This window comes from Wyeomyia smithii, chromosome 3 (assembly GCF_029784165.1).
Source record: "Wyeomyia smithii strain HCP4-BCI-WySm-NY-G18 chromosome 3, ASM2978416v1, whole genome shotgun sequence".
Classification (NCBI taxonomy): Eukaryota; Metazoa; Arthropoda; class Insecta; order Diptera; family Culicidae; genus Wyeomyia; species Wyeomyia smithii.
The window spans coordinates 188,006,615-188,033,524 of NC_073696.1; the positions used below are offsets into that span (position 1 = coordinate 188,006,615).

At 39.1% G+C, this 26,910-nt stretch overlaps 2 protein-coding genes across 8 annotated transcripts in view; both read left to right on the forward strand.

Annotated features, from left to right (window-relative positions):
* Positions 1–26,910, forward strand: part of LOC129726848 (protein couch potato) — a 460,447-nt gene that overhangs the window by 45,412 nt on the left and 388,125 nt on the right. For 3 of the 7 annotated variants that reach the window (XM_055684003.1, XM_055683997.1, XM_055683996.1), the window contains exon 1: positions 10,987–12,765. The gene's annotated coding sequence lies outside the window, so the exon portion shown is untranslated. Of the gene's footprint in view, positions 1–287; positions 322–10,986; positions 12,766–26,910 lie in introns of those variants that run through there. The other 4 variants (XM_055683998.1, XM_055683999.1, XM_055684001.1 and 1 more) reach the window with 4 other exon arrangements.
* Positions 2,885–4,120, forward strand: LOC129728926 (uncharacterized). The gene has a single exon (XM_055687402.1). It carries the CDS (start codon positions 2,885–2,887, stop codon positions 4,118–4,120), a length of 1,236 nt encoding a protein of 411 aa, XP_055543377.1.

A 26,910-nucleotide genomic window follows, 5' to 3' on the forward strand; every position in this document is an offset into this window, starting at 1 on the left:
GTATTTGGCATTGAATTACCGCCGTTTCACTTTCCTCGCCTGGTGGTTTTGTCTTGTTGCGTTATAAGCTGCTATAAGCCAAAGTCAAGCGCTGCTCGGTAGAGAAGTGTCTTAGGCTCACATGTTACAATTAGTAAAATTTACAACGCTCGATTACTGCTTTAGCTGTCGCTCGTTTATTTTTTGATAAAGCACCATAAATGATGCTGTTAGTCGATTACTATTCACTTTTCGTTTCAAATTTCCCATGTATGTTTACTAATATTACAAAATATTTTTTTTTACAGGACACAAACGCGCAATTAAACAAAGGCACAACGGGTAAGCATATTATGTTTATTTATAGGTTTAAATTCGCAGCCCTTAATGGACTCTAAAACAACCAAGAGATAAATGATCGATGTAGGGTTAGATATTCTATTCGGTTCTCATATTGTACATCTTTAAGTAAAAAACAGACCATCAAAAGTTGGTTTATTTTTTTACTCGAGAAAGATATTTTTAATTCTTTGAACCAGAATGTTTCCACCATTCCTGAAAATTAATAATTGTTATTAGTTTCAACATAGTTGTGGACCTCCGCAAAAATTTCTAAACGACGAAATTTTTTAGTCATTTTTACCCATTCCGCATTTCTCTGAAAATCTTCTTGAAATCCAGATCGTAATTTTCAATAATATCGATATTGTGCTGATTTTATGAAAATATTGTTGTTATGTCCAGAATATATTCGAAGACTGTTAGGAATGTGTAATATTTACAGGTTTTAGGCTGGATGACATGTGTTTGAATTGTTCACATATCCTCATATTTTACAAAAGTTCAACATTTGGAACTACCCGGAAATTTTATTAATCTTTGAGATTAGGAATTAATCTGACTCGTAAAATAATGAATCGAACGCTCATCAAAAGTACATAAAAAAACTCATATGTGTGCCTAATATCAATTTATTTCATCATTTAATTTATTTTGATTTAAATTATCTTTTTATCCCATAAGATCTTTCATTCGCACTATATGAAATACTAGCATAAGTTAATATTAAAAATTGCAGTCCCATAGCTTCCAGATAAACAGATACACCTTGATTTTCAGTATTACGCGAAAATCAAAGTGCACGAAAACAGTTATGAAATATGAGAGTAATGAACATATCCAACATGCTTTACTTTTTGAGACGTTTTGGTCTTCACTATTAAGGTCCTAGTACACTCATATCTCTTTGTGTTTAAGCTAGTCTTGGAATATTTGAAATATATAGACTGTATTTCAAATGCTATAAACAAAAATAATCAACAAAAAAATTAAACGAATATTTTTGAAACTCTCAAAAAATAAATTAAAACATATTAGTTACCGCGTTAACCATATTTCAATGGTAGGGGATGCTTTGCCAACCCGAGCGTCAGTTCACCAAGATGGTGCGGCTCAAAACAGCGTCTGTTCTTCATGTTAAGGGCGGTTGATCATTCTTCTGGTGTCAGGGTGGAACTGTTGGTGCAGGCCTTGCAAACCAACCGTAAAAATCTACCGTATAGGAAGCGAATTATGTAAATATGGACCGAAACAATCGGTAAAGATTCAGGCAACGGAAATGATTGGAAACTCGGATAATTTAACTGCAAGTCTCTCAAGTTTAATGGGAAGATTCTACAATTGTAGCGCTCCAAAAGGTATGCAGGAATGGAGTATTGACGCATATAGATGGTTACACCAACTACCAGAGCCACGGCCACACAAACGAGCTGGACTCAGCTTTCTAAGCGATGGGCAGAATACAGAAGCGAATGATTTGGTGGTGACCAATCGAATACAGAATGTGCAAAATGAGGATCAGAGGCCGTTTCTTTAACGTTACTATCATTAACGTGTACAGACCTCACCTAGGAAGTAACAATGACGATAAGGACGCCTTATTCCAGCATGCCCTTCCATATCGTTACACCAGTAGATCACCACAGTAGACCGAATCACAGACCAATCAAGTTTTGATTGATGGGAGGTACTTCTCGGATATTAACTATCTCACTATCTCCTGATATTCAAAATGCGCCAAAGACTTCTGGTGGTCAACAACATCCGCTACCGTCGTTACTGAGTACAAGCAAAGTACGAGGCACCGTTGTCGGATAAGGGAGAGCTTACCGAAACCGCTCTGAAGGACTGCTAAAGTGCCGTGAAAGCAGCCATTAACAACGCAGCATAAGGTGCTGTTGGATTCGTCGTAACTGTTCGTCCGTCGAAGAGTATCAGATGATTCTAGATGAGATGAATGCAATGCGGGCATTGATGCTGCAGCAAAACACCCGTCAAAACGTGATGCGATATAAACAGAAACGAAGACAGCGTAGACCCATTTTTTCCCGGCCCTGAGTCTATTATCGGGGACAGGGCTCTCCAAACTGCCTCTCACGGCAAGTATATTTCTAATCACGACGTTGTTCGGCCTGATGCTGCCTCTTTTTTTAGGTTGTTACACGCTGATTCGAACGCCCCAGGATCGAACGTTGAATTTTCAACATCTGACAACTCGCCACGATCCAGTATTTCGCTCTCCGGTCTACAAGATGCCATGCAGCTACTTCGGACACGGACCCCAGGACGCACCTGTCTTAGCACTATGGAAGCCCCGTATCCCTCCGACACAGTCGCGCAAATGCTGCCTGCGTTCATCAGTCGTCCTGGTCCTGTGCTTGGAGAAGGAGTTTTCCAGCCTGCTACCTCAGGCGAGTATAATTGTTTGACTGAACTACCGGTACCTGACAATTCGATACGTTCCAGCATTTCGCTTTCGAGCCGTAACGTTTCCAGCTCTATCACCACTCCGACGACTCGACTGGTTCAGCAAGATCTCTACATGTAATATCAAAATGTCGGCGGCATGAATTCACGTGTGAATTCGTATAAATTTGCTTTTTCTGGCTGCGCATACGACATCATCGCATTGACCGAGACTTGGCTCAACGACAGGACCACGTCCCATCAATTATTCGGCCCCGATTACGAGGTCCTTCGATGCGATCGCGGCCCACTTAACAGTCGTAAAGCAACTGGTGGTGGAGTTTTGTTGGCTGTACGTCGTGGGTTTACAGTTTTAAAACGTCAAAACCAATCGTGGAGCAACGTAGAACAAATTTGGGCGACTGTAAAACTCACTGACCGAAATCTTCACAACTGTGTGGTGTACTTCCCGCCCGATCGAACTCGCGATACCGCCGTGATCAATGCACATAATCGATCTGTCGCCTACGTAGCCGCCGATGCCGATCACTCCGATGAAACCCTTGTTGTGGGTGATTTCAACCTACCAGGATTGAAATGGTGTTCTTCAAACAGCGGTTTTAGGTATCCTGATCCTGCGGTATCTACTTTTCACACAGGCGCAATGAACATACTCGATTGCTACAACTCAGCAAAATTACGACAAATCAACGAAGTTTTGAACGAGAATGGTCGGATGCTTGATCTGTGTTTTGTGAGTATTGGCACAAAAATACGAGCTACCTCAGCTCCTGTACCGTTGGTAAATTCTGTTCCTCATCACCCTCCGCTTCACTTGGTATTAAACGGTAATCCTACGACTGTTAATATGAACACCGTTTCTGATGTTGTCTACAACTTCAGAAGAGCTGATTTTGCTAGCATGCTTGGTGTTTTATACAGTCTCGACTGGGACGACATCCTAGACAATAACGATGTTAATGCGGCTACACTGACCCTCACCCATGTGCTTGGGTACATTATTGACCGTCATGTACCCAAAAAAGTTATCATTGCATCCACTACGACTCCATGGCAGACCGCAGAACTCCGTCGACTTCAGAGAGTAAAACGTGCCGCATTGCGTCGATTTTCAAAACATCGCTCTCTTGCCTTACGAGACTACCTTGTTCGACTGAACCTGGATTATAAAAAACTGAGCATGCGCTGTTTCAATGCCCATCAACATCGCATGCAGCGGAAATTGAAAACGAATCCAAAAGCCTTCTGGTCTTTTGTCAACGAGCAAAGAAAAGACCCTGGTTCACCTTCGACAATGTTTTATAACGGTGAAGTTGAAACTGATTCAAATGGCCTTTGTAGACTTTTCTCGGAAAATTCAGCCGTACTTTCGTAGAGGAAACACTCTCTTTAGATCAGGTGGCCGCGGCAACAAGATTTGTACCTGATTCAAACGCGATGTTGACGGATATCCGTATTGATAACGATATTATTCTTACAGCTGCCTCTAAGTTAAAGTCGTCGCTTTCTTCTGGGCCTGATGCAATTCCTGCTATCGTGTTGAAGCGGTGTATTGAAGGTTTACTACAGCCACTGGAACACCTGTTTCGTTTATCACTGCATACCGGAACCTATCCAATTCATTGGAAGTCTGCTTTTGTCTTCCCGGTTTTTAAAAAAGGAGATAAAAACAACGTTGACAACTATAGAGGAATTTCGGCATTGTGCGCGGTATTAAAGCTGTTTGAACTGGTGGTAATGAATTCAGTTTTTTCCACTGCAAACCCTTTATCTCCGATGAGCAACACGGGTTTATGCCAAATCAACCGCTACAAATCTGCTTTCGCTAACCTCGTTCGTCTACGAAGGATTTGAGAAGAACTGTCAAACAGACGTGATATATACTGATTTGTCTGCGGCTTTTGACAGGATCAACCATAAAATCACCATAGCTAAATTGAAAAAATGGGTTTCGGTGATTCGCTTTAGAGGTGGTTTGAGTCTTTTTTAACACATCGTCAGCTCAGCGTGAATATCTCTAAAAGTTATTCTGCTTCGTTTACGGCTACTCCAGGAATACCTCAGGGCAGTTACCTGGGACCGCTAATCTTTCTGCTCTATTTTAATGACGTCAATCATGCACTCGATGGACCGAAACTAGCATTTGCTGATGACCTAAAGATTTTCCGCAGAATTGAAGTTGACGATGATACACTGAATCTCCAGCAGCAAATCGATGTTTTTACCAATTGGTGTGAACGGAATCGGATGGGATTAAATCCAATGAAATGTACGGTGACTTCCTTTTGCCGTAGAAAGGATACAATTAAGTTCGAATACAAAGTTGATGGCGTGATAGTTCATCGCGTTGAACACGTGAAGGACCTTGGAATAATACTTGACTCTAAGCTAACGTTTAAGCAGCATATCAACTTCACAATTGCCAAAGTTTCGAAGAACTTAGGCTTCATCTTCCGAATGACCAGAAACTTCACAGACATTTACTGCCTAAAAAGCTTATACTGCTCGCTTGTTCGCTCAGTCCTGGTGTATTGCTCAGTAGTGTGGAACCCAGTGTACTTTAATGCAGCTGAGAGAATCGAAAATGTTCAGCGCAGGTTTCTTCGTTACGCCTTTCGACAGTTACCTTGGCATGATCCATTAGGACTATCAAGCTACGAAAACCGAGGTCAACTCATCCGTCTTCTCCCACTACATGCTCGAAGGAATACAGCTCGGGCTGTAGTCGTATCCGATCTCTTGACAGGACGTTGTGATGCTCCATCTCTACTAGGGCGCATCAACATCCATGCAAGGCTGCGTAGTTTAAGAGGCAGTTAATTTTTCCGATTAACCCATAGCAGAACGAACGTTGCCGCAAATGCCGCCATAACAGGGCTTCAAAGACTGTTTAATCGTGTGTCGCATATTTTCGACTTAAATGTTCCTAGGATTAGGTTGAGACAACTATTTTTAAATTATTTCAAAAATGTTTAGTGTTTGTTTAACTTTAAGTTTTATCATTGGGGCTGTTTGAGGCCTGTTGCTAAATAAAGAAATAAATAAATTGATGAAGAAGCCGCCTGGAAGAGTTGGAGTGTGTGAAAATGGAGTAGCAGTATCGTTCTCCGAAAACACGTGGGTTCTACAAGAATCTGAACGCATTTCGCGCAAGCTTTGTGCCGCGAGCCGAGTAAGCTAACATAATTACCTTTCAAGGGAAATTTATCGAAATCAATTATCTGTCTTAGTTATTTTTTTACCGCCATTCGAAAAAGTCCATTTTTTTATCGCATACGTTAGTAATCGACGAAGATGAGTTCGAGGTGGATGATTGATTTGTGTACCTCGGATCACTGGTAATGTCGGACAGCTTCTGCAGCCAGCGTTGCCACTAAGTTTTGAATAAAATCTGGCAAAACGAAAATAAAAAGTCTGGCAAAAATCTGTCAAAAATCTGCCAGATTTATCTGGCACAATGGCAACGCTGTCTGCAGCAGAAAAATCTGCAGGTGTAACGTAGCTGTTCGTGGTGCCTACTACGGATTACACAATAACTTGAGGTCTGGCACAATACTCTCTTGAGGCCGGTAGTCCTCTACGGGCACGAAACAACAATCCTGCAAAAGTGGAATTAGTCTCGAATCTGGCTGATACAAGTAATCGAATTTGGCTGATACAGGCACACAACGAGCTAAAACAATCAACGACAGTGTGAAGCAAGATCTTGGAAGTGCCCGAGAAACTGTAGAAAAGCAGCCATGGACCAAGTTGTTTGGCGTAACATTGTGACGCAGGTGAAATCCTGAGGGATGTTTCACCAGGAAAGCAGCACTGAAGAAGGATTAGCTATGTATTTGCAAAGTTGGTTTATTCAACTTCCTTCTCTTGAATAAATGCCCGCACCTTGGAGTTGAAGCTTCTCATCAAATTCTGTGCAACACTTGCGCCATCTTTCATACACATTTTCATCCACTCTCCCTTTAAGTACTGGTCGTTTTTGAAGACCTTCTTTGTTTTTCGGAGCTTGCCTCTCATTATCGCTCAGAATTTTTATATTAAATGAGGATTCTGGCGAGTTTGACTTCCTGCTGCACAAAAACAACATTGCTCCACCATTGGTTTAACGTAATGATACAATACCAAATCTGGCCTAAACAGAATGTCACCTTCGTGAGACCGGAGGAAGGGCAGTAGACGCTTCTGGCAACATTCTTCTTTGAATATTTGGCAGTTAATCATGGTGCCGGTTGTTATGAACGGCTTACTGAATTTGCGCATCCACAGATCGTGCTTCTCAGCGAGTTTGTCGATCTTCGTTTGTTGGAACTTCTCGGTAATGTCCAGGCGGGACTTGCTAATGAAAAAAACACTAGACCAGAGATCTGATTGGTGTTTACTCTAATGCACATTTCGTAATCCATTACGATGCATCTCTGCTGTACCAACCACTCACAGTACAGCTTCCTGATGCGGGAATCGGCCACCGTATTCTGTTTATCGGTTCGTCATGAGAGCTTCACCCAAAACGTCAAAAGCTATTAGAAGCTTCATATGATAGAGATAAAAAGAAACTTTTTTGTGGTAAGAGATAGAGGAATGATTTATGGGGTAAAGTTTTGGAATATGTAAAAAAATATTCCTATCTTCAATATGTACAGAGTTATAAAGTCTTTTATGCAAAACTACTCAAAATTTAGTTTATTGTATTTAATACACATTTTTGCCGAAAACTAAACGTCTCCAGTTTGTCTTACAAATTTATAGCATATTTTGGCTTTTTTTTCGATTAGTTTAACCCTTTAGTGCCCAGTGCCGCTTTTGGACGGTCTTCAATTACACCTTTAAAGAGCTTCAATCAATACTTAAAAATGTTTATAGAGATTCATAATGATTTTTTCGAAGTCCGTCTGAAAATTAACTTGGGCACTAGAGGGTTACCTTATACGTTATTGTTAATGGAGCAAGTGGAAGCATGATGGCAATACGTTTTTTTAAGCTTTGCTCACTAGTACACAAACTGTTAAGAGTTCTATTTGTCCCGTAAAAAATAACAATATCGCACGCTAGCCTGGAGGACTAATAGCGGTCTCGATCAACTATGTTAGTTGAAACAATTCGTTGTCGATATTATTTTTGGCACATTTTGCATGTTGTAACATAAGTACAATGATATGCTGTGCCCCAGTGCTGAGTCGAGAAAATGTCCAGCTCGAAAAGCTCCTTGCCCTGATCGGGAATCGTCTCCAACATCACAACCATGTGGGAGAGCTAGCCGACCGACAACGCTAACCACAGAACCACGGGGACCTCGTCCTCTATTTGTCCCATACGGTGAGCATTTTTTAGATTTCATAGATTTCATAGATTGAATAACAGCTTTTGAAGACTTCATGAATCATTTGTTTGACTTTCGTTTTAAAAGCATAAAATGCTCTAGAAGTTATCCATGCTAAATGTTATTATAATCTATAGAACATAAACGCAAAGCAACTCATTAAAGACACATTGATGAGTAACAATATGCCTGAAACTGCTTCCAGTGATAATTGTTTTAACCAAATCCGCATTTAATAGCTCTGAACAGTATTCATCCGATTCGAATTAGGTAATTCAATAATATAAAAATAAGTTCGATATTGATTTTTTACTGGTCATGTGAACCGAGAACAAAGTTTAGTTCAGTAACGCGGGGAAGAAAACACATGGCAGACAAACTGTCGTGACGGATGAACGAGCGCACGGTTAGCTTTCCCACCCTACCGGTAATCATCGTCATCAGCAGACACCGGAATCAAACAGGAGAAAAGTTCTGAAGAGTTCCTGCTGCTGCCTTTTGTTCATTCCCTTTGTCCCTTCTCGTTCGATTGGCATTGTTGGCACCTCAAATGCGCCTGATGGTGGTGGTGGTACTGGTGGCGGCAGGCGAGCGCGCACAGGTGGGTCGGACTTGATCTGCAGTTCGAAACATGACATGCTTTTCCCCTCGAACAGCGACGTAAAGCGAAAACATTTGCCCGCAGCCCTTCGGCGGTCGTTACATAGCAATCGTTCTCTACTCGGTTAGGGTGTCTCTCCGTTGGGCTCGATCACCAAATTTCAAACAATTTACTAAAATATAAAGGACAAACTAATCCCGTTGACGCATTATTTAGTGATCGTTTCGAAAATGTAACAGTGGCTTAACGCGTTAAGGTATATGAGACACCCTTAAGAGTGATGAGTCAGGTTGTTAGTGTTATAAACCATCTGTAATCGAGCAACGAAAAGTTTTTCGTGCACCCTTATAGTGGCATCTGAAGGTATGTGCGTGAGAACGGTTAGCCTGGCCGAAGCTCACCAACACTGGCGGGGCAGCAATGAATTGAGCAGAAAATAACAACGCTAAGCGGCAACGTGATCGCCCGCAAAACCGTGGTGTGGTGATACACCATGGCGAGAGGAAACTCCGCTCTGCCGCTTTCAATGTGGACCATCCGGTGTGCAGGTGTCTTTCCCAGAGCATTCGTTCCATCCGTCAGTTCGGTTTCGGTTCGGTCTAACTTTTGTTGCTCCAACTCCGTTGCTTCACCCAGGTAATGCTCACTGGTTGTTCATCCGCGGGAAAGTAACGTTCTAAATGAACCTTACCACTGCGGGCCGTTATGACCTGTTTACGAAGTGGAAACAATGCATAAAGGGAAATAAGCTATTATATATTTCCTTTTTTTTCGTAGCCTACGGTAATAACGTAGCATGCAGAGCGTTGCGCTGGATTGTTTGAGAAAAAGTGTGGACATTTTGATAGTTTTGATCCATAATACTCTCATTGCGGTGATAGAAAACTATCTCTTGACGACTCAGTTTAATTCCATAAATAAACTAGAATTTATACGATTATCAGCGATGTTCATAATGGCACTGTTCCTAAATAGCTATTTTATGGACTTTTAATAGCACTTTTTTTATTCGGATTGACTTGTTATTAAAGAACCCTTCCAATATTCTTTAAACATCTTTTCTGTGACAGAATAATATATTTGGGGATTCTCAGATAATCTCGTGTTTTTTGTGTCATTATTGACCTGATCAAGGATGAAACTTTGAGTAAAATAATTTTTGAAGGAATATATTGTATTCTGAAACAACTTTTCAGACAAATACCTCACCACTAAATTTCTCACGAAAAAGGCCGTCAAAACCCGCCGAAACGTTGGCCATTTTGATTTGATTGTCTTGACAAGACTTCTTGTACATTTTGTCAACAAGACTGAGAGAGCCAAGAGATCAAAAACACCCGTATTTTGTATCCCTTAAATTGACTATCTCACATCTTGGGCTTGTTGTTGGGTTTTTTCTTAAATTTATAAAACATATTTGTATAAATGAATTTCGTACTGAATTTTCGATTACGAAGCATATTAAGTTCGTCTTTCAAAACGATTTTCGAAATTGAAATACCAAGAACTTCTTAAGTGTATAAATTTATGTACGAACGTAACAAACTGTTTTAACATATTCAATATTAATTTTGTATTCAGTGATGTATATGTCCTTTTTCTTCGGCTTGGATTAAATGACTGTTATACATATACAGTCTCTTATTAACCAAATGTTAGAAAACGGAAGAGGCTATTGTATACATTATAGTCGCTTTCACGCGGTTTTCAATTCGTCTTTTTTTGTAAACGGATATCTCCTTAAATTAGGAATATAGATATCTCGAAAAATGTACCGCATTCGTACTTATAGGCTTCCATAACATCCTGCTCAACGATATCCTTACGATCGTGTTTCAACGAAAACCGTTGCCTAGCTACTTCGTTCAGCAATCGCTCCGCACGAGCGAGGGGGCGGTAAAATGAACGCGCACCACCTGCTCGATATAGCGTTCAACCATGTGTAGCGTGCGTTCATCTCGTAAAACTTTTCCTCGGCCATGTGTTTGTGCAAGTTCGCTTCGTTCGCTCTCGTTGAAGGTTCTGGTTGGGTACGCTCTCTTGAAGTCTCCGGTACATTTCTCAGGAGATCATTGAAGTTTGCCTCCCATCGTTCGGCAAGAAATGAACTGCGGTCTACTGTCGCCCGCTGACCGGCGCCAACACGGTTGGCTAGTTTTCCACCGTTTCTCAGCTCACCGTTGTTTATGCGCTCTCGGTTTTTTCTCCGTTCTCGCTCTCGTTCTCCGATTTGCGTTCGCTCTAGCGTTGCGATGATGATGGCAGCAGGAAACGATTCCTGTGTACACAGCTGGAAAGCACTAAGCCGAACTTTGCGAAACGAACTCGTTTCAGTCTACTGTTAGCAGTCGGGAAAATCGCATTAAATGAAAAACAGCCTTTTTATCGGTATATAAGCTAGAGTACAGAAGTTGTTCAAATCTTCTGAAGAGTGAGGAAACAGAGTGTCTGGCACTTTTGTTGGAGTGGTTCAAAACCCTGCCGTTTAACATAAAGTCTGCACTAATAGGTAAATCGATCAATCGCTTTGGTTTAGATAACGGTTCGTCCATTTTCGTCAGTTTGTTATGATAAGCAGAAAAATCCAGCGGAAAAACTCCAGCAACCCTCAACAACAGTCACTGGGTAGCCGTGCTACGGGTGTATTCGTCATATGTGCAGTTTTTTTATTCCGTACGTACAGTAGCGCGTAGGTACACAGAAGTATCGGCTAATTGTGTTATATCGATTTTTCGTAGCGTTTGTTAAGTTTCAAGTTTCTCGGTTCCGGCTAGATCGGGTCAGTGTGAAGAAGCGAAGCTCTAACAGGAAAAGGTGCGTAGCGTAAGGGCCGAAATTAATTCTGTTGTGTTGTGTCATTGCTTTTTCGTTACTGAAAACAAATTTTGTGGCACTCTGCTTCGAACGGGGTTAACTACCGTGTAAGCACAATTATTTAGTTCAGTTCAATATTGCGCAACACGAAGCAATTTACAGCTAGATGTGTTATTGGAGGTAACAGGTGATGTTTGTCAAATATTGAAACAGTTGGCCACCGAAACATAAATCGAGTACTGGACGCAGCTCAGTGACGCTGTTGTAAATTTTGTAAATGCTTTTACCATAAGTTATTCAAACGCAATAATTCCATGCAGTTTCGAAAGCATTCGAAAATATTATATCAAAAAGTAATCTCGAAAAGTTACAACGTGAAATAGTTATACCCATCCTTTGGAAGGCATTCTAGCAGAAACTTGTGTATATAGCGTGCATGAATGTGGCGGTATTACGAAAAACAAGTTCGACTAAATCCAGTATCGTGAGAATCATAACGTTGGAGGCGTATAATGCAGTAGTATTCTAGTCTCAGTTTCAATACAAAACATCAACCTAAGTGGAGAGTTGTATTTGAATGCAATCATCGTTATCGCAGCAGTGTAAAAAGCTTGAAACCAGAAAGTGCGACTAAGTGTACAGAAAAAGCGTTTACGATCCGACGTCGCTGCATATCTGGAAAAACAGCTAGTTTAATCTTATATACCTAATAAAAAAAATAATAAAAATAAAGAAACTATTCCGTTCTGCAGCAATAGTTGTTTCTTTAGTTCGTTCTGCTTCCTTAGAATCAGTGAGAAAAAGTGAAGAAAAAATAAACAGATAATAGCATAACTAATCGCGAAGAAGGTAAATAAACTAAAGCATAGCCATTCAATTCGAAACAGAGTGGAGAAATCCGGCGAAAAACGTGAAAAGAAGTGAATCGTAGCAGAAGTGCAGAATTGTTCGGAAACGACGAGAAGTGAATAAGTAAGCAGCAGTTCCCGAACGGTGCACAGTTTCAATCAAAATATTTTTACCCGGCCTGACGCGAAGCAGATTCATAGCTCGCGAAAAAAAAGTACGGCATTTTTAATTCCAGTCCGGCGAGCGAACGTTTCGCATTAGCGTGATTTTGCTCTGTTTCGCCACCTGACCCCCCCCCCCCCCTCTACCCAACACTAGAGCCAGTATAGCAGTCGAGCTGACTGCAGGAAACTCGGCGCTTGGAATATTCAACTGCCAGCACCAGCCGCCAGCCAGTTCGATCGTATTCGCTGGGAAATCCAATTACATTCGGACTTTGGTAAGCATAAAGCATATAACTACTTGCTTTCGAGATTGTCTCAATGGGACGATTTCGTGATGCTCTGATTGAGCGGTGTTCGATTTCTGGGGCACATGTTGTATCTGTACTTGGCAGTGTAATGGGCGAAAACCGGGTCTCGCGGCGGGCGCTGCCGGTGGAACGGTTTACTATAAATCTTGCAACTAGTGCAATCATACTAATGCTAAGTGTAGGCTGTGAGTGAATTAGGTTCGTTTTCATTCGGAAAGTGGGCTGCTTTTTCCATGCCTTTTAGGTGTGATGCCAGGTGGGTGTATTGAAAAAGGTACTTGGCAACTAGCGGTGGGACTGCCAATTGGCGAGTCCAATCGTTTCTCCTCCGATTCGGTCGATATTTGTTTGTGGTTTTGCGCTCTCGAATGGTGGTGAAAAATGCGAAATGCAAGGCATTGGTTGTGCGGATGATGATTAAAGCTTTGGTCCTTTGATTGCCATTTGAATCAAGATATACGTTTATATCAATCTACACTAGACAACTACAGCTAAACATCTTTCATAAGGTTATAAATGCTGTAAATAAGAGAATGCTACGTATTTTTGACCTTCGGAGTCCCTATATATTTTTGACATCATATAATTGAAAATTGGGTTTCAGCAATACTTAAATATTTTCTAGAAAGTTGAAAAAAAAACCTTTCTCTAAGATAAAACTTCCCTATTCAAAATTTCTCGTGGTCATTTTTGCGTCAACCAAATCCTTGGCATGGACACGGTGTTGATGAAACACCCTGGACGATGTAATTCTGCTCTAAACTTTGATCATACCTTTGAAGAAAATGAAATATGAAATATGAAAAAGAAAGCCGAAAAGCATAGCAATTGTCAGAAAAATATTAAAAACTACTAAAACTGATTACTTGAGACATGAAAAGTGGACTTTCTTGATTGCTACTAAAAATCCATGAGAAATATTAAACGAATGCAAATGGAATTAAGATATGACATTTTTGTGTTTATTTGAAAAATAAGAATACTACAAGAGCAATAAAAAATAGTTGTCGATAACGCATCAGAATGAAAATTATCAAACTAATAACGAAGGAGTTTTAGCAAAAATATAAATAATTATTCGAGATTTTCAAAACATTGTATGCATAAAATTTCAATTATCTGATTCCTACGAATGTCATAAATTCGTTTCGACGCATTTTTTTTTTTCAAAAGAAAGCTGCCATAAATTAGCTTGAGGTTTTTTACTACTTCAGACGTACCTAACATACCTCAAAAACTAATCAAATGATTATCCTAGAATCTTCTATACTGATGATATAGTTCATGTTTGACAATTTGAAAATCCAACAAAAATTCTGTTGATTGCCCATAGCATATTTTATACGAAAATTCTTATTATTTTTAATCAACGATATAATAATTACATTCAAGATTTATTCCGACAGAATCAGTATTGTATGAGTTTTCGCATAATCAATAGTTTTTTAATCTGATATTATGTACTTCGATTTTTGAAACAGAAGTTTTACCTTAATTACTGTCAATAAGAATATCCTAGATGGTATTCTCTTCGACATGAATTGGGGCAACACCCATATTCATATCGTCGCTCATATTTATTCAATATACCGTCAAATTTTTTCTAATTTTTCAAAGAAAAAATAATTTTAATTTTACCTCTCGATTTAGTCGAGGGATCAGAAGTTTGACTTTGGAGAAAATAGTAAAACTTTAGAAATAAGAGCGATGAGAAAAAAATAGGTGTTAAGATGAATATAGGAGCGGTTCCTCTAATAGAAAGTTGCAGAAGGTAATGTTTACGATTCCTAAAAGCACAATCTTGAAATAATTTTGATGGAATGCATAGTTTTCGAATTATGGGTTTTCAACTACAAGTTAGTTTATACGCTTTTCAGAAAAATATTTCTAAAAATTAATGATTAAGAAGTTTTTTAAATGCCGAGAAGGTCGGAGAATGACAGCTCAATTGAGCAATTCCCGCTGAAACCGTCCCACGAGGTCTTACAAAAAGGATATTTTTGTGTGTTCTAGTGTTTTATTTCTTTTGAATTCGCAAATTTTAAAAACCGGTGGTTGTGAACTTCTGATAAAATCCAAGATAGCGCCCAATATTTTTCTACTTCAAATGAAAGCTCTATTCCTTTTTTAGACGACGTGCTATTTGTAGTGGGTTTAATGACAAATTCAAGAGGAACAAATCAATGAAAAGTTCAATAATTTTTAAAAATACAACTTTTAAAAAAATTGTTTGATCGGTTGATGTGCGAGGGGATCATCAATAAAATCTAACCAAAGTGTTTTTCTTATTTTTTTCATTTCTTTCAATTATTTAGACACAAACATATCCTTTTTGTAAGACTACCTAGGTTTTCACTGTTTTGACGTAGAATGCGTCCTACTTTAACAGGGTGCCTTTACGAAATATCGAAGATAAAGTAAAACCGCAGAAATAAAGATTTCAAATGCTTACAACTTTGTTACCACTGGACGGATTTCAGTCAATGATATTTCGTTGGATAGAGAACAAATTTCTTAAGTTCTTAATAATCGCCTGCCCGCAATGATGCAATTCAAGCACTTCCCCAGCACAACCGACACTAAAGATTTGTTGTTGTTGTTGCTTTGCTTGCTCGAGTGCATAAAGACGGGCCCACCGGAAGCATATTTGCGTAATGAAAAAATCCGCATTGCCTCAAGAACTTGTTTATAACCTTGAGAACGGCCAATTGTAATTTGTACTTGGCAGGAGGAGCGAAACAATTGACTTTGAGCTAGTATATTTTGTAATGGCTTTAGTTCCGGACCCAGCGTACTTGATAACAGTAATATTAAGGTAGGCTGAACATGACTGCTCTGCCGCTTGTATGTGACCCGCTTCTGTCTTCGATGCTATCTTAACAAACTCGTTGTTAAAGGTTGAACAGTTCACGGAAAATCAATGCACTTCACGCGCAACGTTCGTTTTTATACCTAAAAAACAATACCCAGCACAGCCCAACCTTTTTTTATTTTCTTCCATAATACCGTGTGCGTAGCCCCGCCCACTTGTCGCGGTTGTCCCCTCCATAGTTATTTAAGACAATCGCGAGGTAATGTTTCAACACATCATCATTCATTCGTCCACTGACTTTCGCGCAATTCGGGTGTATATTTTGAAATCGGTTCCAGTTCTCATTTATTCTTCGTATTTCTCGTGATAACGTTCCTACCACGTGGGTGATAAACGTGGTAAAAGACGCACAGTTAGGTTTGAAGCTGCTAACGTCACGGCCAGTACTCGTAAATTATGTGGTTTGGTACAGAAGTACCTATCGATCTGGCGGCTGCAATGTACTTTGCTGCGGAAGTGTTGGAATATTCAGGGAACGATGCTAGAAATAATAATCGTGTCTTGGATACAACCTTCTACTATTTTATAGGGAAAATGCAACTTTTTTCAAAGAAAAGGTTACCCAAAAATCTTTCAAAATATGGCCCATTCCTAGCTACAACTTTATCTTTCTGGCAGAGCTCGAATACCGTTACAATAAAAGTGTTTGTATTTTGAGGTTAGTATAGCATAGTATTTTTTTTCCCCTTGTAGAAGACTGAACCACTGCGACCATTGTTTGATCGATTGTGGTATGCTTCACCTTACTCTAAGTGCGTACGAGCAGGTACATCACTATTTGGCGAGTTGATGTCCTTGCTACATTGCACATTTATCCCAGTTGGGCAACGCACTTCGTATGAAGTTTATTACCTCACCGGGACTTTCCCTCCAAATTTCGGTAGGTTCTATGTGTCCCTTACCGAAGATACGCAATCTGCGTTGTATTAATACTCGACATTCGCAGAGTAGGTGTTCTGAAGTTTCGCTTTCGATGCCACACAGGCGACATTTATCATCATCAAGTTTGCCCACTGTGTGCCTCTTGAGATGATACTTACTCGGACAGTGCCCTGTAATAAGACCTGTGAATGTCCTCAAGTCTTTTTTATTTAATCTGAGCAGCACGAGGCTCTTCTCGCGATTTGGCTCTATGAATCTTTTCGATTGTCGTAATCCAATTATGACATCCCAGTTTTCAGCTTTTTTCCCAGTCGCTTTTTCCCATTCACCGAGTTCAGCTTTTAGAGCGCTCGGGGAGACTCCACAGAAAGGTTCTGGGCCAACAAAGTTAGTAGATGACCCTTGTCTGGCTAGTAAGTCGGCCTTCTCGTTTCCTTCGATTCCACAATGACCAGGAACCCAGTATAAGTTCACCTGGTTTTTCATAGCTAACTTTCGGAGCGACAGGATGCATTCCCACACTAATTTAGAGTGGTAGAAAGGAGAATTCAGGGCTTTTAGCGCTGCCTGACTATCACAGAAAATGCATATATCTGCGTGTCGATAATTTCTTTTCAGAATACTGTTGGCCAGTGTCCCATGGGAAAAAATTTATTAATTCCTGGTCCTGTGAATCCCGCACCCGCAGAACCATTCATTTTAGAACCGTCTGTGTAGAAGCAAAGTGAACCATCCCGAATTGTGGGTCCACCTTGTTGCCAACTTTCTCGTTCTATCTCTACTGTTCTGTAAGGAATTCCGAAATTTGGTTTTCTCTCCACCCAATCCTCCTTACTTTTTATTGAATTATTTATTTGGAAATCTTTCAGTATTCTCAGGTGTCCTGTTAGATCTCCTTCTTTTAGGTTGCACTGTCGATTTAGCCTTAGAGCACTTTTTTCCGCTTCTAGTTGAACCACCTGATGAAGTGGAAGAAGGTGAAGTATTGCATCTAGGGCTTTTGATGGAGTGCTTCTCATAGCTCCACAAATTGATGCACAGGCCAATCTTTGGATTTTAGCTAGCTTAGCTTGAGTGGATGTTTCAGGGGTTTTGGGCCACCAAACTAACGAGGCGTAGGTTATTCTGGGTATGATTATTGTTTTATATATCCAGTGTATCATGCTGGGTTTGAGACCCCAGCTTTTTCCAATGGCTCTGCTGCATACCCATAGGGTGTTTGTGGCCTTGGTAAAAAACACACTTGTAATGTAAAAATTACGTGGAGCAAAAAACGCGCACAAACAATTGGTCTTGTTGCCAGTATCCACCCTCATAAAAGTGTTTGTATTTTGAGGTTATCCACGAATTAAATTTTTTTCCGATATCTTCATATGAGCAGAACTGCTGATCAGCCAGACTATTTGCCATTGAACGGATCAAGTAATAATCGGATGGTTCAATATCTGGGGAATTTGGCGAATGATGTACAACTTCCCATTCGCACGTTTTCAAGTAACTTTAACTACTTTGACTGTATGAGGCCGAGCGTTGTCATGCAGAATTAATATTTCGTACCTCTGCTCGTATTGTGACCATTTTTCGCGTTTGACGCTTGGCCTTATCACATCAGTTAAAGTCGATACCGTTCGGCTTGTTTTGTTCGGTTTCAATAGCATAATAAATATATAAATCATAATAAATTACATCGACCTGCTCCCATCAAATATACAGTATATTCTTCGCAGTGTGTATATTCGGTCGAGCTGATGCCGTAGAAGCATGATCGGGCAGTCCCGATTGACTTTCTTTTCTTTGGGTTGCTGTGATGAGGCCATTTTTTATCACTCGTCATGATGCGATAGAAAAACACTTTTTTGCCACAGGAGCTGGAGCAATTCATTGGCTTCAAATCATAAGGAACCCGCGTTCCTTGTTTTTATGGCTTGGCGGGTAACTTATAATACCGAAGTTAGTTGCTCATGTATTTGGCATGAATCCCTTGGTCTATCTTCACGCGTGGAATCGTTAACATCAAAACTTTTTGTAGCTTTTGATGCGCTTCAGTCGTCTTTTTTGTTGAAATAAGAAACGTAGCGCTGCCCGCAAATGTCGATTATTTAGCACAAAATCATACATTTTCACACGACTAAACGTGTATCACGCCACAGTAAAATCATTAACGGTCAGAGCGGGTTGTTTACCAAATGTCACAGCTTGGTTCATCATGTTCACAGGATGTTCAATAAGTTTGAATACAGGGGAGCTCCGTAGCCGCAAGGTTGCAGAGTCCGCTTTGACAAGCGGGTGGTCGTGGGTTCGAATCTTAGTAAAATCTTTAACATGGGTTTATTCTCAGGCTCTCTACTAGATACCCTTCCTGCAAACTGAATTCTATAGTACTTGACTCTCCTCCTAACAAAAATAAGTTCTCTTCGGGGAATTGTAATAAGGCGATATTGGAAGGATGGAAACTGGCTCAAAATAGTTGAGCAGTAAACTTGAAACGGAAGGGTAAAACTCACACCCAAACACTGATATGAATGAGAAGCATATCACTTATTTCAAAGACCAAGGGATTGTGGTCCGGGGAGCTAGAAAAACACAATGATCCTTCCCGTAGAGTGCTGGGCCACAACCTCTGATTTACAGTACGCGGCGTTGATTTACGCGTCTATCGATTAACACGAGTGGGATTTTCCCAAGCCTGGAAACGACCCTCATATCAACACCGACGCGGCACTCAGGAACCGCGGGATGACTATATGGGACGGGGGGATACTGACCAACGTTGGCGCTTACAACTGATCATTTTCGATATTGTGCGGTTGTTGCAAGACAAAGAGTTTTGCATCACAAAACACTAACTCCTGACCTGCGTGTCGCTAAAGTACTTTAATATGACGATGCGGTACTCCTTCATCGTGTGCGCCAAACGAACAACAAATGACAACTGCCAGTCGGCACTGTAAGCGTCGGTTAGCCTATATATGAGGCTTAAGCTGTCACCAATACCAATGCACAGAATGCACACAGTGCACACCTACACAATGATGAAAAGTTGTATTCGAACTTGTTGAACACCCTGTAGATACGATAAAACTGATCAGCACTTTGCTGCCGGTGCCATATTTTCGGACAAATTAATACGTTTTCCTACCAGGGCAACTTGAGCACTTCTATAAGCACTCAGTGTTGATTTTAACACAAATAAATGTCAAAAATAACCTTTTCTTAAAGAACTGTAACGGATGGTTCTCATTACAATTCGGTTTGTGATTTCGAAGTTATATTATAATAAGATGTATCATAATATAGTTAATAGTTACTGTTGAAATATATGTTTCACGCTGTATGGATTCATTGTAGAAGAGGTTAATAATGAATTTACGTGATTGTTTTTTAGATGTTTAGAGTTAAGTGGAGTTTCGGGTATTTTGGCTATTAATTAAGGTACAGTCAGGTTTTTTTTTACGCAGGGGATACGTACCTCGTAAAAAAACCGCGTTAGTTCGAAAATCCGCGTAAAAAAAACCGCGCTAATTCAAAAATCCGCGTAAAAAAAACCGCGTTAATTCAAAAATCCGAGTAAAAAAAACACGTTTTTTAAAAAATCCGCGTAAAGTAGTCCAGCAAGAAGGGCTTTAGAAAAAACACGTGACACTCTAGAACCAGTATTTAATACAGTATTTAATTGTCCTCTTTGACGGTCATTCGGGATCTTTCGGTGGGTGGAGAGTATTTTTTGGACTATGTCTTTTACTAGATAAACACTTAAACGTTTCTGGTTCCAAACCCACGTTAATTCGGAAATTCGTAAAAAAAATTTTGAATTAGCGCGGTATCGCGTAAAAAAAAACCGCGTTAATTAAAAAATCCGCGTAAAAAAAACCGCGTTAATTCAAAAATCCGCGTAAAAAAACCTCGTAAAAAAAATCGCGTAAAAAAAAACCTGACTGTATCTGTGAAGGTGTGATTTGCATATCGGGGATGCAAATATAGTGAGTATAACACTGTTCGAAAACTCACTTTGTGAATAAACCTATTGAAGTAAAACAACATTGAGAATAACATTGCAACATAATTCATACCTACTAGCTCTCATTATATAGATAGCATTCGGATTGGGTTGTTTAGCTATTTACGGATTTCTGATTTCTGAGGTATCAGCCAAAAGTGTGCAATTTTATGAGTAAACGTGATTTTTTTAAAATTTTATATCGTCCTTCGATTTTTAAATTAAGAATAAAAATCACTCTTTACCGCTTGAATGACAGTTGACAGTTATATGGGCGAACTGTCATTGTAGCGATTTCGAGCAGTTTAGCTTTAGCAGTTTTTTGTGATTTAAAAACCGGAAAATAACGATATAAAATTATCGAAAATCAATATTTGCTTAGAAAACGCAGCTCTTTCAGATAATATAAAAAACTGGTATAGCTAAACAGCACAATTAGTGATTTATCATAAAAAAGCTCCGGTAGAAAAAATTAACCTAAAAATCAAGCAAAAATATGAATAATTTTAAACTCTAATAAATCCTAAAAATCCCAACTTTCCTTAGCTTATGCTCTATACTTCTTCTGGTGTCAGACTTGATCTGGTTACGTGAATGGCCTGCAATATTCCGATAATAACAACAACTAATTCCTGCAGCCAGTGAAATCGGGAAGCACCAGTGTAAACTGTCATGCATCGTTAACTTGCTTAATCATAAAATCATCAACAGGTCAACTTCTCTCGATGGGTGTATAAAAATCGTAGTCAGTGTTTCATGTTAGTTTCTTCCACTTCATTTTGCGCCTAGAATGCGCTCCCTCGCACTGTATAAGAACATCGATATATCGTTCTTGTAAACTCGCACACCACCACCAGTGCCAGCTAAAGTATTATAAAACTAATTGTTGAATTGTTTCCAGAATGATTGAGATGATTAACATTAATTAAGTCGGTGTGTGAGGAATGCTTTTCTCAGTACGGTGCGGCACACGACGACCGCACGGATGCCAGACAGCACATAGAGCGTCGTCGCTCAGTTCCGCAGCCGGCATGTTTCTCAGCTCGGCCTATAGAATATAACAGTATAGTGACGTGGTGGAGAGTAATAAACGTCCGCATGTACACTCAGAATCGACCGCATGATCGCCACCACACTGTGTTGTGTCTCGACTCGAGTGTGTATATGTATCCATATGATCAAGATATCAGTATTGCCGTCAGCTTGGGTTTGTTGTACGGGACCTGTAGAGGCATCGAATATGCGCTGTACAGAAATCTTATCGTAAAATCGCACGGATCAATTGGCTGCAAGTGGAGCGTAGCAGCGGGGATTTAATAGTTTTCCAGAGAACTACTCATCCTACTATGTGTTTGTGGAGCAGTCGCGGGTCGCGGGTGTAACGTTTGTACGGAATACTGTTGCACGAACACCTTCCAATATGTAGTGTTATGAATTGCTACGCGAGCTGTTGTGAACGTGATGAGAATTTTTACAGCCATTCATTTCGATGAGAACAATTGGATTTGCCCTTCACATTGCACTTTTTGGAGGTTTCCGCAGTTAGGCATAGCTCTGGTTTGCGTAACACTTGTACCGTGCCGGAACAATGTAGCATGTTTTTTTTTTTAAATTACGGCACTAATTAGCATCGAGTTAAGTTCTAAGTAGTTCAATGCTGTTTGCACCGCCAGAGCGCCAGATTGCTTGTTAGAAAAATGCACAACACTCTGTGCGACTTTTGATTCTAACTGACACTTTTTAAGTCCAATTGAAATTCTAATCTGCACTTATACTGAATGTTTTTGACATGATACTATATTATATCACAAAATGTCTCCAGAGTCTAGTTTTTTTTTTCGAAAAATAAAAGCCTAAGCCTGCAATAAATGGATGTTGACATTTTGAATAACAATCGATTCAAAGGTTTCAAATGTATCAGAATTATTTTTTGCCTGACTTGAGGATTGACACTACTATTTAAATGGAATAAATAAGCCGAAAATATTCAACATCAGATGCATAATAATGTATTCTATACTAAACAAAGAGATGCATAATATAATCAGGCTAGAAATAACCAGTGAGACTTGGGTTTTCGATCACTAAAAATAATATTTCATAACTGGTTAGCATTTTACGTAAATCAAAATTAGTTGAATAAATTATTCGGTTTGGTGATTGTGAAGAGGTAACCCATGGAAAAACATCATATAAAATTTTAAAAACATGAAGAAGCATATGACTCCGGTCTCGAGAGTCACTTTTTACTCCCAGTTTCTCAGCTTTCAGAAAACACTATGCGAAAAGTCAAAATTTGGCGGTCAAACTTATTGTTCTGATATATTCCAACATTTTCTAACAACCGTTTAACGTTTTGTCATTGGTGGAGTCACCAAAATAGCGCTTTCTAATTGCTTTTTTTGTTCCCCAACCCCAGCTTAGTAATAAAACTGAAACGAAGTGTGATCGAGCGAGATCGAAATTATCTTTGGTGGTCGTTCCGGTCGACTTACGTTTTCGTTCGGATGACGATCACTAGCTGAAATAAAAAAAATGCATTGCGAATTGTGACGGAGAACAAAAGCCAATCGATTCAAGTACGTTTGTTCTTCACTGGCTTGCAATGTGAATTCAAATAATGAAATATTACTTAAATCAGCAAGTACCTACACAATTTTCTAGAGCAATCGTGTCAGTCCTATTAACATCCAATTAAAACTGCATTCATCAGCAATTAAAAATAGGCCAGGACACCAACTTTGGACCCTCTCGTTAAATAAAATAACACTCATTCATCCGGTTTGTTTTGGAAATAAGGCTGTGGATTTAAATAAAAGAAACTTCACACGCCGGGTTCGTGCCGCCCGCTATTCACTTCCTCTGTCGAGCAGCAAAACAACAGATTCACGGGTGACAAGTGCTTCGGCACCTTCGTCCTGGTTGCATTGCAGCCCTTCATTCGGTCGGCATGTGTTCGAGTATTGAGGCTACACATGGAAGGGCAAGTATTTCCCGACAGCGATATATCCATTCTGCTGGCGGGCCGGAACAACGAACGGCACCCTTCTTCATTGCACCGGCAAACACAGTGCAAAAAGGGAGCATAATAAGCATCTCTTTGAATACGTACACTTGATCTTGAAGCACTTGTGATGCCTGCTGTTATGTAGTGCTTGCTTTCTGTGTTCACTTTCCAAATCGTTTTTATCGGCTGGTTGTCTCGGAAGCCAGTGTTCCAGTGTTCGCTGGCACTGCATTGTTGGGACAAGGTTTTTTTTATGCGGTGCTGGAATTTGACACGGTAAACCAACGAAAAAGAATAGAATTTTTCGTCCCATGAAGCTTGCATTAGCGGTTTCAGCAGGGTGCCACGTACTTGATTCATACGAGAGGGATTTTAGCACGAAAAGAGAAATTTTAATTGGATGGTAATTATTATTTATCACGAGGATTCACCGGAAAATTCTGTTAACGCTTGAGGAAGTCATGGAGACTTTAATAAAGGCAAGCGAAAAAAAGACTCGGCCGAATGCACAAAAAACTGGATTTAGTTGGAAACAGCGCTGGCGATGGAAACTGTCTGTAGTTATCGAGGGAAAATGTTTAATCAATATTTGCACTTGCGAATAAACATTCTCTTTTTCTTCCATACATACAACGGAACCGACCAGTCAATTCACTGTGGTCATAATAGTGGGTGGGGGCGACATTATGCCATGACGATTTTACGAATGACAAGTAAAGTTAGCGAATATCATTATGTTTGGCTCAAGCAAACTGTAAACTGAAGTTATATTCAAAATATGAACCGTTGCTCCAATTAGCGAATTTGCTCCAATTTGCTAAATAATCAATGAATTTGTCGGCACACAACGTAACAATATTGTTTTTAGTCATTGAAAGCACCCGATTCATTTGGTTAAAAGCCTTATCCAAAATGCAAAGTTTAGTTTAAACTGAACGGCTTAAACCGCTCACTTTAAACAGTTCATTTTTTTGATACCTAATCTCTATCTGCTTTAGTTTTCGAGAAATCACAATTTTAAAGCAGCATGTTTGGTGGAAAACCTGCATCAATATGAAACTGGCAATTAAATCACATGTTTAACAGCATTAAAATAGTAATTCCAGGAAAACTGAATAGAAGGTTGGTGTCAAAGAATATTCGTGAAGCAGTTTAGTGTTTTTTGTGAGAAAACATCAAAATACGTTTAAAACTGTACCACTCTTTGCCTCCAAAATGTTATTTTTTATCATCAAATGTGACCCTTTATCAGCCCCTGAAATACTCCCAACAAGGAATCAATCACACCGTATGTCAAAAAAATTTACGAAAACTTTGAATGTATTTATCGATCAGATAATTTAGTTCAATGTTATATTCTTTCCAATTTAGAGTTTCTGGAAGTGGACGTTATAGAACCAATTATATTATATGGGAGTTTTTATCCTTAATAATAATTGATTCGGGATGTTATGATTTAATAAATTTCCACTTATTTTGGGCTATCCATTTCATTCCGATTCCAGCTAAAAGATTGCCATTCTCATTCGACATTTGTAGATTAAAATATATCTAAAGAGGTATGAATTTTGATTATACATATGCACAATATATTCCGTGTATGAGAAGTTTTGACGTAGGACTACGTCTTTGTTCTGAAAAAGTGAATATGAAACAGGCCAAATGTTGGTTACATTCCAAACGGTCATAACAGTATAACCAAATGATGGATTACAATAATCAATATGTCGCAGGATAGTTAGATAAAGTTATGGATAATTTTGTTATCAGTTATCATTGTTATTTCATTGATACAGTTTCAAGACCAAATTTCCACGAACTATGAACCAATCACGTGTGAGACGCCAGGATAAGACAATAACCGTCTGCCGTGATACCCTTTGTATTAGTATCAATAAAATTTGACAAAATCTCTCCGTCTCTACAGGCTTTGGTAAAGCTTCCTTAAGAAGTTCTTAAGGGAACATCCATAAAGGACGTAGTTTTTTAGGTTTCTTCTGATCCCCGCTCCCCCAATTAACTTTTTCATTAAACAAAATAATCAATATCTGTTTTCAGCAAAGTTGTAGAGCTAACGATTTCAGAAAACTTTTCCGAATATACGGAATTCCTAGGTCTTATCTCTAAAGAGATATGAAGGTTTTTTCTTAAAAGACTACCTTAAAACTAGTTTTTTCACTTAAATTATATCTTAGCTACTTCTGGTACACACAAAATACAAATTTTTCTTAAAAAAGAAGTTATTTTTGTTGAACCAATTCCGAGATAGAGCGATTTTTGTGACTCTAAAAAATATGTGTATAAAAAACATGCCAAAACACATTACGTTGAGTAATACCGCACAAACATTCATAATTTGAAATAACTTGATTTTAAAAATTGCCAAAATTTTACTTTAAAATCGTTCTATCTCGAAGTTGGTTAAACAGAATTAACTTCTTTTTTAGAAAAAAATGTGTTTTGTTATTATCTGAAACTTTTGGAACATTTCAAGTTAACCAGAAGTAGTTAAGATATAATTTAAGTGAAAAAACTAGTTTCAAGCTAATTTTTAAAGAAAATGGTTATATCTCTTTAGAGATAAGGCCTAAGAATTTTGTGTCCTCGACAAAGTTTCATTAAATCGATAGCTCTACAATTTTGCCGGAGACAGAAATTGGATATCTCGTAAAATAAATAATAAATCTCTAACTCTTGTTATTACCGAACGATTATGGTCTAAAAGCATAAAACTGAAACCGCGTCAAACATGAAAAAGTTTTTGTTATTGAAACGTTTTTTTATAAGAGTGCCCACTTTGGTTTGTTCAGAAGGGTTTAAGCAACTAAAGTGTATATCTAAAATATTTCTGAGGTGACCGATTTTTTTAATCATTTTGTTTTTAAAATGATTTTTTTTCAGTTCAGTTCATCTTAAATTAATTTTTTTTTAATTTTTTAATGAGAATACACACAATTTCTTTCAGATCTTCTGACAACTTCCAATCATCTCTTTTTATTATTCAGATATGGGTCATTCCATGTCAAGTGTCCGAGGAAATGCATCGACCATCTCCGATTTCGACCAAAATTTGTGAGTCGATGTTTTTTAAGCCGGAACTCATAAGTACAAAGTGTTGTACCGAATGGTGGACCCCTCGGCCAATGGGGCTGCCTCCACTTTTTGCGAATTTAGCAAAACACCTTTTTTGTTTTTTGAATATCTCGGGACCCTGAAGAGCTACAGGTGATATTGATATATCATTTTGAAGGGTTTTAGATGTAGAATCGAACTACGTAATCAATTTTTTCTGCAGTGTTGCCAACATTGCATTTTTTTCGATTTTGATTTTGACCACGCCAATGTGTTTAGCAG

Excerpts from the sequence above, each read along its gene's own strand:
- LOC129728926 (XM_055687402.1), top strand. The coding sequence starts at position 2,885 with ATGAATTCACGTGTGAATTCGTATAAATTTGCTTTTTCTGGCTGCGCA.